Raw genomic sequence first — 13,222 nt, 5'->3', positions numbered from 1 at the left:
TTATTGATCCTTAACATAAAACTGCGTTGACCACTGCTGTAATGTTTTCCCTCGCTCTGCGAGGCTTTATGTTCTTGTATGCTGTTGTCGATCATCAATGGTCCGTGCTTTTAATCTCCTGTAATGGTATGTTTGAGGTTTTCCAATAAAAAAAATTCAAAAAAAAGAAAAACTATTTTTAATAGTTATTGAAATCCAATTGGTGAAGTCAGGTTTTTTGAGCTTTCAGGATGCTGCAAAAGGGGGTATGGTTACCTCTGGGAACTCTTATGCCATTGGTTAGGGAAGAGCCAGGAGTCACCCTGATGCACTAGCTAGTGCAAAGCATAAATATGGCATTCACAGGCCCCATCTCATAAGCACTTTCTGGACTTGCAGACGACCCAAAGAGGACTGGGCCCGCTGTCTGTTACCTAAGAGGATCCCCAGGAACCTTAGGAGTTTCTCCATATTCTTTGAAAAGTCTGAACTTAACAGATGGGCAGAAGGTAAAGTCATTGAACAGGATGAACCTGGTTGGTGTATCCAACCTGTGATCCATTGCGGTCAGCCTGAAATTGGGCCCAGCCCCTTTGAGAACTAGGAAGTATGCCGAGTTACCAAGACCTCTGATGTTTCCCCTGCGGACTTCTTTGAAAGTAGCCAAAATCTCTGAGGAACATGTGGGGGAAATAAAAACGACCTAAGAAGTATGACCTGGGATTACCAATGCCCCTGCAATTTCTCATTAATAAGGGAATTTTGTCAGTAGAACCTCAGTTCCCTGTTGCTTCTGCACATGCCACTGGTAATTGGAATTCCACTTTTGTTAGACCCAGAGATGCAGAACTAACCCCCTACACCTGGGGGCTGCCTAATGGGTCCCATCATGTGTATATGAAGCAGCCGGTCCACCTGCAGTAGAGAGGGAAGTTATTCATGGAAAAAAATGTGTGTGTGTATATATATATATCCATACAACACATTCTCCATGGAAGTGAGAAACCAACCTTGCAGTCAGGGCAGTCAAAAACAGTACATTATCTACAAAGTTTAGCAGCATTCTTTAGGGTATATATAGTTGGATAGCACTTATTTGGGGAAATGTACATTCCTATTTGAGATCTTAAATTAGCAAAGGCAACTCTCAGGCTTCCTCAGAGAAAGGGTTATGCAATATACATGCAATGGCTTTTACATTAGCCACAGGGTAAAGGACAATAAAGTGCATATGCATAAACAACAGGCTAATTTTAGACGAGAAATCAATTTCATTCAGATATGATATCCTCCGAAGACACGTAGATAGTTCATTGAATAGCAGAATATTCAAATGTAAAGTAAAATTGGCAATTTAATTTAGAAAAACAGCAACAATATCAGAATAAAATATGGGGATAAAAATATATATTTATTTTTTTATTCCTATAAGAGGCTACTTGTTTTCAAAATAGTAGTATACCAGGGGCGTATGGTTAAATTAATTCAATTTAAAAAGAGAAAGTACGAATCCAAGAAGGCCTGATAGATAATGTTGGCCTATGAGCTCTTCTTAAGTATGGCTCTACGAGTACACCACATAGAATACAAGAAATGTGAAATGAAAAACACAGTGGGCATATCTGTGTCATACTTGATTGAGTAGCCTAAAAACCTCATAACAGTGTTCAGACCCCAGGTTCTTACACAACTGTAATAGCCAGCAAGACCATGACCTCCTGTAAACAGGGCAGAAAAAACGTACATGCATTTCAGTTTCCTCTACATTCTCGCACGCTGGACAATCAAGCCTATTACTACGGTTCAGAGCTTTGGCAACCGGTATAGCTCTCAGCAGCGGGCCATAAAGCTATCTGATGTCCTCCATGGGACATATAGCCATAAGCAAAACGATCATGTTACCTTGAGCATAATATCTTCTACAGCACATGCCAATGAGTATTCCAGAATCATGCTTTCACAAACTAGATGAGATCCTTAGGCTGTTGTACTGGGGACATGGAAGTGCACAAATCAATTTGGAGGTCCTGACGCTACCCTGAGACAGAGGAGGGTTACTGGCTCCAAATGCCCATGTTTAACTGGCGTACAGCGGTGGTAGATGCCCCATGATGCCTGGGGGACTCCTTTGCAGATGGTAGGATGGTGGGTTATGTGGACTTCTGCACTAGATGGGATATCGCAGGTAATTGTTTACTCGCGTATGCAGGTCTGGCAGTGGCCATCCGGAAGGCATAGGAGGGTTTACTGCTGGAACCGGAGATGCATGTCTTGAACTAGGACATTACCAGACATGGGGGAAAGCTCAAACTCATCTCGCGTCTCTATGCCTTGCTCTTTCTAAGCACAGCTGGCCGTATTACTGCATTGAAAACCCAATGGGAAGGCGATGTGGGTGAAGAGCTGAATGAGCATGAATGGGACTCTGTTAGGCAATTACAAAAGAGTGACTCGTAATGCACGTTTGAAGTTAATTGATTACAAGTGTGTGCACAGGGATTACATCACACCGCAGTGGCTAAACATGTTAGACCTGATTAAACAAGAGCACTGTCCCAGATGCCGGTCGACCACTGGGACCTATATTCATATGTGGTGGTCATGCCAGGGTGTGTGGGCCTATTGAAACAAGGTAATCCGGGCACCTGGGGGGTTAAATGAGTTACCACTGCTGCCAACAATTGAACTACGTCTACTGAACCTGGTCACTCGATCTAAGCATACTAAATATGCAAAAAAGGTATTGGGGCTGGCAGCCGGTGTCATGCATGTAAGAGTGGTGGGGCCGTGGGATTTCGACGGCCCATGACAAAGTTAAATTAAATAAATAATTAATTTTCTCTTGCATCGTCCCTCGAAATTAGTATCTGTTGTATTTACTGGATAGATGCTCTGAGTCTGATGAAGGCATTTTATGATAGTAATACAGGCTGCAGTTTTTTTGAAGGCCCAGCAAAGGCAACAGCCAAGCAAGACACCCATATGGGAATAATCCAATATTGCTGATCCATATTCCTTAAGTCTTAAAATATTGTATGCTTAGAATTGTTTCCTATTACCATCTGAACACACTTGAAGGTCCAGCAGTTAGAGCAATGTTCACCTGGTTTCAGAATGGTCACATTAAAATTTGTTGGGATGTTGAGATTGTAGAACTGCACAAACCCAAAATGCATGAGCTGCAGATTGTACCATTGCTCTTGTGAGTATATGGCCCACTTTCGTTTCCCCTGCATTTTCATGCTAAGGCTGGAGTTTAGAAGATCATTTCTTTTTGTGAGATGGAGGACGAAATAACTGGAATGGGAGTTTTAATGAATAGTAGTAATGTTCTTGTTAACAACATAATTATAAATGTTTTTATAAAACTATATGAATGTGAAAAATGAATATATTGTAATTGGCTGCTTTGTATGTATTTTCTTTTATAAAAAAAAGTTTTATAACATTTGCATTAATGATAAATAATTTTGAAATGAAATAATATGTATGCTTGATTCCACAGTGTTGACTTTGATTGTTTATTAGAACGTGCAATCATTTGTTTTTTAATTAACTCTCATCACTATTACACGATAGCGTTAAACGTTATAACCTCTTGTTTATGTATGGTGACTGTAAGGCAAGAACGCGTGTATGAATGAATGACCCACTGGAACATACCCATAAATCGTATGCCTAGGCCCATCATTTAAATCTTGTGAATTGCAGCATATGGATAAGGTATTGGAACAACTTATTCATAAATGTTTTGTTGTTTCTATTTATAAGACATGCACTAAAGTAAACTGCCTTTGCTTTTCAGGATTTGGACTTGCACTAAACCTTCAACCATCTGTCATAGTTATTGGCAAATACTTTTCCAAAAGGAGGCCAATTGCTAACGGCATTGCTATGGCTGGGAGTCCGGTTTTACTTTGCACACTTGCTCCTTTTAACCAGTTTTTATCTGATGCCTTTGGCTGGAGAGGTAGCTTTTTAATATTGGGTGCCGTCTTGTTGAACTGTTGTGTGGCTGGAGCTCTCTTCAGACCTATTGGGCCAGTGGTAGGCCATCATGAAAACCAGAACCCCAGCAAAAGTAGAACACCTGAAAAACAGCACATCAGTAAAGCTGACCAAGACCACCAACTACCTGTTAGTTTGTTGGCAACCAGTGAAAATAAGAAGAAACAATCCTGCTTTGAACATTTCAACACGTTTTTGGATTTAACACTTTTTAGGCATAGAGGATTTCTCATTTACCTCGTTGGGAATGTGATAATGTTCTTTGGATTTTTTGCCCCCATAGTTTTTTTGGCACCCTATGCCAGACATATCGGTATTGATGAATATTCATCCGCATTCCTACTCTCCATCATGGGAATCGTGGACATGATTGCAAGGCCGAGTACTGGCATCATTGCAAACAGTAAATGGGTTAGACCGAGAATCCAATATTTCTTTGGTTTTTCAATTGCATTTAATGGCTTTTGTCATCTAATGTGTCCTTTTGCCACAGACTATACAGGTTTAATAATATACTCCATATTTTTGGGGTTGGCATTCGGTATGGTTTGTGCAATGCTGTTCGAAACCTTAGTGGACCTCGTTGGAGCACCACGTTTTTCAAGTGCTGTCGGACTTGTGACGATTGTAGAGTGCATTCCTATTCTCCTTGGACCACCTCTAGGCGGTAAGTTTCATACATTGTTCAATGCTGTTTACATTTGTTTTTGACAAACATTAACTGATATGATGTGAAATATTATGTTAGAATGAAGGTGTAAATAATTCTCATGTAAATTGGTTCTAGTGGATTTTTAATGACCTCTGATAAAAGTTGGTTATTGTCATGTTGTGTGGAGGCGGATGTTCTTTATATTACCCTGATTAGTTTAGTGTACACTAAGTCCCTATGCAAACTTAGTGTAGATTAAACTAATGTGTCACAACCACCAACAGTTTTCTGTCAGTAGTGGTAGCCAGTTACTAAAGTTGATTTGCTTCTGCGATATTCGAATATGTAAGTGCTACAGTTATGTAGTGCTAGCACCATATTGCAGAAGTATTTTTCATTTTTGCCAGTTTTTCAATCACTAGCTGTGAGAAACTGGGTTGTTGGTTGAGTTAGGTGAACCGCAAAAGTCACTAAATTAACCTGTGCTTAACCCTGGGAATCTTTGCACAAAAGCGGTCAGGCTTAACTTGGAGGCAATTTGAAAGTATTTATTCAGCAAACAAATATTAATGGACTAAAAACACAACAAAAGAAAACCCCCAAACCAATATAGAAAAATAAAGTGAATTTGAATAACTAATTTGACCCCAAAACAAAAACAAGCATTTACAATGCAATGGTTTTGCCTTTGTTAAAGTTAGAGCTATTGGCATTGCTCTTGACATTATTTTTATTTATGTTTTTTTAACATAAATAAATGGCATTGTCATTTACAATGCCAATAGCTTAATCTCTCGCAAATGCCACACACAAACACCCACAGAGAGCCCCCCCCACACACACCCAGAGCCCTCCACAGACACACCCACACAGAGCCCCCCACACACACAGCCACACAGAGCCCCCCCCACACAGAGCCCCCCCCCACACACCCACACAGAGCCCCCCACACACTGCGAGCCCCCCCACACACTGCGAGCCCCACACACTGCGAGCCCCACACACTGCGAGCCCCACACACACAGAATGTGTCCTGGGATAGTGCACTCCTCTCGGGGCACGACGGTGTCATGACAGCCCTTGTGCAATGTGTGCCCGCCCCACTGCACGCAAATTTTTTCAACTCAGGCGGACACACACACACAATACACACTCTCACACTGATACTCAACACGTAGACACATATGCAGAGACTGAGAGACATGCAGACGGACGAGCTGACACGCACAGGCACACTCACTCAGCCACACAATGCGCAGACAGACGTACACACATGAAGAAACCCGCACAGACATGCGCACAAACACACAGGCGCATACACATAATACATACACACATAAGTATGTACACACATGTATTCGTACGCTCAAAAGTGTATACACAAACACCATTATTCATGGTGCATTCGTAGGTGGCTGGAGGGGTGGTCGGCACGAACCTATCCTGACCTGCTTGCAATAAATAAATAAAAAAAAATAAAAAAAATGGAAAGTCAAATATTGGATTCAAATTTGATTGAGGTGGACTAGCAAATCTGTAATCTCTGAACGCCTTAAAGACCACTCAATTGACAAATGCAGAATGTGACGTGGAAGTTATTGTAGAATTTTGGCAATCTGATGTTTAGACTGGGCATGCAGGCGGGACAAGGTGATCAAAGAAGCGACAGAAGAGCATCTGGACATACAAATTAGTTGGATGAAAATTCACTGGACATATTTTGAATATACCACACAAGTAAGGAACGTTATATTTAAATACATAAAAAGGGACTAGATTGGGTATCTGAAACTAGTCCCTCACAAGCTCTTAGTGGCATGAACACAGTATGAGGTGACATGGATCCCCACTTGCTTCATTTCCTTCATGCCATTCAAAGCATCCCGAAGGCCATCATTCTCAAATCTTGGGCGGAGATGTCAGAATTGAAGTATTTAAATATTATCAGCTTTCGATCCTGGGGTGCACAATGATTTCTGCAGCATCTACATTACTTACTCAGGTTCCTCCGATTAACATTAATAAAAAGCAACATACATATGTTAGGAAATCCATGTATCGATTACAAATACTAAAAAGCAAAGAAAGAACATAGAGAGAACGGACACTGATGAGCCACTCTTCCCTGAGGTTACCAGATGGCAGTCGCCAAGGACACACGTTTTCCAATAGCATTTTCCTTCGGCATATAATTGTTTCAAAGATAGCTGTTCCAACTAAACTAAACCATGACTACAGCACCCAGAATGCACTCGCTGGTTTGATAAACGCCAAGTAGAAACACAGTCACATACGTAAACACCACTCCACCTGCTCAAAGCGCATCATCCGCCTCCACTTGCTCCCTTCCAGCCTCCAACCATATCAACAGTGGTTCAATTTACTTCCTGGCTGGCACTTGAATGACCCCTTTGGAGGGCAGCTGCATTTCCATTGGCTGGCCTGAAACCTAATGATGCCTGACCCAAATGATGGCAAGTCCAGATGGTGCTGAGGCTGCATAGGTGTTTTTTCACAATCGGTGCCAGGTACCATCTGTCGAGAACCGATTATGATGTGGGAGGGGAGACGTTGGGGGGCTCAGAAATAAGTTGTCAAAGCAGTCGCACTCAGGATATAAGTATGAACATGTGTGAGGGCTTCTGCAGGTTTAGAACTGTAAAAATTCTCTATTTTCTCAGCAAGACTTTCCAGTCGCGTCTTGTGTCTCCACTTACAGTTTGACGCGGGCACTGCTCATCAACAGTCCTCTATGTTGATTTCTGTAGATGTTGATACTGAGGCTTAGTGTGCTCCTAAGAGCTGGTATGGGAAGAGAACAGAGCTGGGGCACTTTAAGTTGAGACTGGATGCCCAGGATCACACAATCTGGTCAAACGGGCAAGCAGATTTACAACTCCAGAGGAGCGTTTTGCCACCAAGGCACTTCACCATTAGAACCTGCTGGAATCAGTGCTTAGTTTGAGCCGGGCGGCTCATTTACGGGGACTGAGACTTATTTCTTTTATTATCGTACATTGACACAAACGAGAAAGAAAATATATGTTTTTGAAAGTAGAGAAAAGCATCAACATAGGAAAGGAGGAGGAAGAGAGGGAGAAACGGTGCCAAATGAGGAAAGCAAGGATGAAAATGAACGTGCCAAAGTGAATTAAAACGGCAAGGAGAGTATGCCAGTGAGTGAATGAGGCAAGGAACTGAATCAATACGAGATCGAGAACGGCCTGCCCCTCAAGAACACTTTGGGCACCGGCACTTCTTTCGTTACAAATTAAGCCCTGTCAGGCGGCAGTATTTATCCTTTAGTCTGCCTTCACTAACACCGGAGCTATGACGGCCGGCGGTACTAACGCCGCGCAGAACCTGCTGAACGGTGGCTGAGATCCTGCGCGAGAGGATGGGGGGGCCGAGGGGGGGCAGCCTGGCACCCGGGGGGAGAGCGCGCGGTGCCACGCCTGGGCACCGGCACTTCTTTCGTTAGAAATTAAGCCCTGTCAGGCGGCAGTGTTTATCCTTTAGTCTGCCTTCACTAACACCGGAGCCATGATGGCCGGCGGTACTAACGCCGCGCGGAACCTGCTGAACTGTGGCGGAGAACCTGCGCGAGAGGATGGGGGTGGTCAGGGGGGGCAGCCTGGCACCCGGGGGGAGAGTGCCTGTTCCTGATTGACCTGGGAGTAATTTAGCTGCTTACCAGAGTGTGAGCTGAGCTTTGCTGGATGTTTGTGGGTGTCCGCAAAGTTAGGACGTGTGCGTTACATTAAACAAACAAGTTGCATTTCTATTGCAATAATGCCCCCGGGAACGGGGCCGGAAGACGAGCCGAACATGCATAAAAAAATGCACGGGCACCAGCGGGAGGGGGGCGGGAACGGGGCCAGAGACACGGAGAGCGAGGCAGCGGTAGGGGGCTGGAACGGGGTCCGGAGACACAGAGAGCGGGAGAGGGGGTGGGAACGGGCAAAAAAAAAAAAGCAAGCAAAAAAAAAAGCAAGCACTCACCTGGACTTCTTCCGGGTGCCGTCAATGCCGGACCAGATTCGGGGGCGTTCCCGAGGGCGTTTGGCTGACGTAGCGTGACGTCGCCAAAAGTGAAAAATTCTCAGGCACGCCCCCGAATCTGGTCCGGGTTTGACGGACAGAGCCCTCTCCCAATGGCTAGCCTCCATTTATGGAGCTAGCCAATGGGAGGAGGGGGTGGATACCCGACCCCACAGAGAAAAACATAAGGTTTTCCTAGCGCATGCGTACTTCGTACGCATTTGTTAGGTAAAACCTAATAAATCCAGTCAGGAGAATGGGAGTCACAAATGTTTAAAGTTTAAGGTATATATAGGTGCCTAAATGATCGCAGTGCCACCCTCCGACATCTAGTCATGTGAGACTAGGTCAAAGTCATAAAATATAGCCGACCATGATGGAGTGCAGGGAGATGCTGGATGGACAAAATCGCAGTGAATATTTCCACCATGATGGAGTGCAGGGAGCTGCTGGATGGACAAAGTCACAGTGAAGATTTCTACATTCGGTCTCTTTCCTGAAAGTCGAAATTCTCAAGAGGGACAAAGCTGGAGATTGTAGCTGACGAGAGTTCTAGGAGGCTGGATACCCCTTTGGCAAAGGACCTCTTAACAGGATTTGCTGTTGCAGAGAACATAGTAGGAGCTGGATCAAAGTCAGACGGACTGGAGATGCACCTTGGGTGGATAGGCGAGCAGGTTGATCCTGGTCTTCTCTTTGTTCTCAGAGCAGTTTTTAGCCAAAAATGTTCAGAGTCCCAAGTTTTGGATTTTGGCTCTCTAGGCACCTTTAGTACCACCATCACTTGTGCATTTAGGACTCACTCAGGCTGGGTCCAGGTGCGGGTTCAAAATGGTTGGAGCCTTTTCTGTCCCTGAGGCTCTGATGAGCCTGCCATCTACCCCTTGGAGTCATTCTGGTAGTCCTGGGTTAAAGCAGTGGAACAGGGCTCAGGCAGCAAGGCAGGCTTCTGATGGTTCAAGGCAGGCTCCAGGCAGCAAAGAAGTCCTTCCAGGTGCTGCAAAGCAGTCTTGAAAAGTACATGTTAGGCCACAACAGCAGGCAATCCCGAGAGTCCTTTTAAAGATCCAAAAAGTGAACTTAGGAGGCGTCTGATAGTCCTGTTTTTAGACCTGGTGAAGTTTCTAGAGAATTTCCCTTGAAGTGCTTGAAGTTACTTGCTTCCCCTGCCCTTGCTCCTGAATGGCTGCATGAACAATGCAGTGGTGGCTCGTCCTTTGTGGGAATGCAGAGCACAGTCAATTCAGTAGCAAGTAGGGCTGTGCTCAGCTCCAACCCCCCCCCATACAGCCCCATCCAGGCACACATAATCCCACTATTTTGTGGCTGTTTGGGTGGAATAAACAAAGTCCAACTGCAAACTACACTGAGTCATGTAAACCAGGAACAGGCTGCAGACACCATATAGTTAGGGAAAGAAATGCCAACTTTCTAAAAGTATCTCCCAAAGGGCACTTTCCCCCTGCACCAAACTGTCGCACTGCTGAAAGGGCAATCGTTCCTGGGTGAACCACTTCCTCCAAAGTTGCGTGATTTTTCATAGTTTGTCAATCATAATCCAAATCCTTGTGTCATACATCTTCCTGTATACTTCACCACCACGGAGCCAGCATGTTTACGCTATGATTCTTTATTTAACAGTTTCAAATGCCGTTTCTGTTTGCGCGCATTTCACATATCGAGTTGGATAAAAGGATAAATGATTTAAGGGAAGGAGTACATTCTCTCAACAAGTACTTATCACATTTCTAAAAGTGAAACTTTTTAAAATTGTAACTTAAAATCCAACTTTACCATTAAAGGGGGTTTTGCTTTTTAATTTATCCGACGTCAAACATGAAATGTTTACATGTTTCCAATTAAAAGTCAGCATTATTGTTAAATGTAATAAGGCAACCCAATATTATCCTATGGGCGAGGTAGGCCTCACAGTAGTGAAAAATGAGTTTAGTTTTTTTTACTTCGTACAAGTGAAGCTTAAACGTTCATGCCCAACCTTGTAATTACAATGAGCCCTGTCTTATGGGCTACCTCAGGCCTACCTTAGGGGTGACAGATGCCATATAGGAGAGTTAAAGGCCTGGCAAGGGGGCTATATTGGCAAGTCGAATTGGCAATTTAAAACTGCATGTAGGCTGCAGTGGCAGACTTGGGTCATGCTTTAAAGCACTACTTAAGTGACGGCACGATAAGTGCTGCCAGCCTTCTAGTAGCATTTAATTTACAGGCCGTGGGAATATGATATGCCACTTTACCAGGGACTTAAAAGTAAATTAAATATGCCAATCAGGATAAGCGAACGTAACCATGTTTTAGGTAGTGAGCACAGGCACTTTAGTACTGACTAGTAGTGGTAAAGGCCACAGAGTCCTACGGTCAACAAAAACCAATCTTAGCAAAAAAAGGAGAGAGTGGTTTGGGGAAAGACCACACTAAGGCTGACCAGTCTAACACTAACGTTTTATACAACAGATGTGAATATCGCCCCCAACACTTACGACCAAAAAGTTAAAACACTGGAAGCACACCTTATCAAAAAATTTGAAATGAATGCCAACTATTTTCACAAATTCTGCTGTAAACATAAGAATATTTCCAAACAATGCTCACAATAATGTAGTAAATTATTTGTATTTCACGTCATTAATTGTAAGCAAAAGATATGCACATATGTTTTCACTAGAATATATTTTTTTTTAAATAAGGATTTTATTTTGATGGTGTAAAACGAGTACTAGCTTTAATAATTAGCACTTTGGAATACCTAATATTGAAGCATATGAGCAGTCATCAAATTGATCTGCCTGCTTAAGTTTGGATTACTACTTGCATTCAAAAGAAATGAAGGAAAATCCCTAGTAGTAATGACGTTTAGTTTCTGCTGTAGTTACAGGAACAAATCGCTCGTTCTCCACCTATTATCTCCTATTTTAACTTTTTTGGCAAACTATGGATAGGCTAGTAATGGCTATGTGAAAGGTTTCCAAAAATAAACGTAGAATTTCTAGAATTTGCAAGTTCGGTTGGCTCCTATTACTTTCCTTACAGAGCTTCCGACATCCCATATTACCTAGACGTTTCCCAACCCAAACGACTATGGTATTATATTTTAATTAATAGATCTGTCATAGCAAAGGAAGATATAGCATTCTTTATTTGCAGTGGGGTTCTATTGGAGTTAAACTTGCCCTTAAGTAATGAGTTTGCTGTGTCATGTTGGTGAGGTCCTCATTCAAAACCAAGATTGTAAAGTCTACCTATGGTCCCTAATCTGCTACATTTATGACCTCATACTGAGACTGTGTAGTCTACTGTCTACTTGTGTTTTGTGGTAGTGGGGATATTTTTTCATTTCAGATATTTAATAATATGGTCGTTGCAGCCTCTCGTGTTTGTTCCAAAAGCTCTAAGCTGATGTCTCAGCATTGTGGGAAATTGGAATGCCTGCTATGATAGCTGCTGAGCAAGGGTTTAGTGAAACCTTCAGCAGGGTTGAGATAGGGGGGTCCCATGTCTAGACAGATTAAGCGGTCGTTAGTGACCCTTCTGATCCTTGAACTGTGACTCGCAGGTCAAAAGACAGAAGCAAATGCAAATAAATAACACTGCAGAAAGAAGATGTGGGGAGGAGCAAGTTGTGGCAATGCAAAGAAACATGGTAGGAGAAAGAGAAGTGATTAAAAAATGCAACGGAAAGAAAATAAGTAAGATGCAAATGGGTTGGAAGTGCGAAAGAAGTCAAAAACAGGATACAAAGGTGGATGCAACGCACACAAAGAAGGGGAGAAAGATGGAAAGGATAAAAAGGAAGCAAAAGGGAGGAAGAAACTTTCCTTGCGGGCACAATTCCAGTGCACGTGCCGAGAAGGGGTTAGTAGAGCCATATTGTTCAAAGTGAGAGCTGTTTTACTTTACTGCCTACTCCTTCATAACATGCAGCTAATACTTGGCAGCCGCAGCCCTCTTATCATACGGCCTCTAAATAGTCTGTCCCATGTTTAGAGTGCTCCAGAATTTGCTCCAAACATGTTGTTTGCTCCCTACTCTTATTTTACTTAGTAGGTTTGACCAAACCACCACAGCAATCTACCATGAGCACAACCATCATTTTGATAACCTGTGTTCGTCCACAGAGCGATAAACCCTGAACATCCCATCTTCATGATTCTGCTTTAATATTATTCCACAGGCCTGCGATGTCTTTCAACAGTTCCATAAAATCTTGAATCAGTCTTGCAGATAGATTCTTCCAATACTTAAACCCTCATTATGCAATGCCACTTACTTTCAATGGCAAAATTAATGCCAATTACAGGCCCCGTTGGCAATATCAGAACACAGCGGACCTTTTTTCTGCAAACTGGAGATTATGATTGCTGCTGAAAACAGCCATAAGTTCTGGGTGAATTTCTCTGGCAAAACGAGTAATTATGCTGGGACCGGTGATGGTTCCCTTGGTAATTGCACTGTTTAATGGAAACCTTGGGATTCCAGTTTCAGATTCCAGATTCAGTTTAAGGCCCTGACATTGGCCTTTAAAGC

The 13,222-nt window shown here is 43.0% G+C and overlaps 1 protein-coding gene across 1 annotated transcript in view; it reads left to right on the top strand.

Annotated features, from left to right (window-relative positions):
- The window catches only part of LOC147692820 (monocarboxylate transporter 2-like), a 59,114-nt gene that overhangs the window by 25,860 nt on the left and 20,032 nt on the right, over positions 1–13,222 (top strand). The window contains exon 4 of the mRNA XM_086939040.1: positions 3,785–4,654. Within this exon, the coding sequence (XP_086795166.1) occupies positions 3,785–4,654 (870 nt within the window). The remainder of the gene's footprint in view (positions 1–3,784; positions 4,655–13,222) is intronic.

This window comes from Lissotriton vulgaris, chromosome 9 (assembly GCF_964263255.1).
Source record: "Lissotriton vulgaris chromosome 9, aLisVul1.2, whole genome shotgun sequence".
NCBI lineage: Eukaryota > Metazoa > Chordata > Amphibia > Caudata > Salamandridae > Lissotriton > Lissotriton vulgaris.
The sequence above is the reverse complement of the archived record's forward strand: the minus strand, read 5'-3'. Positions and strand labels throughout refer to the sequence as shown.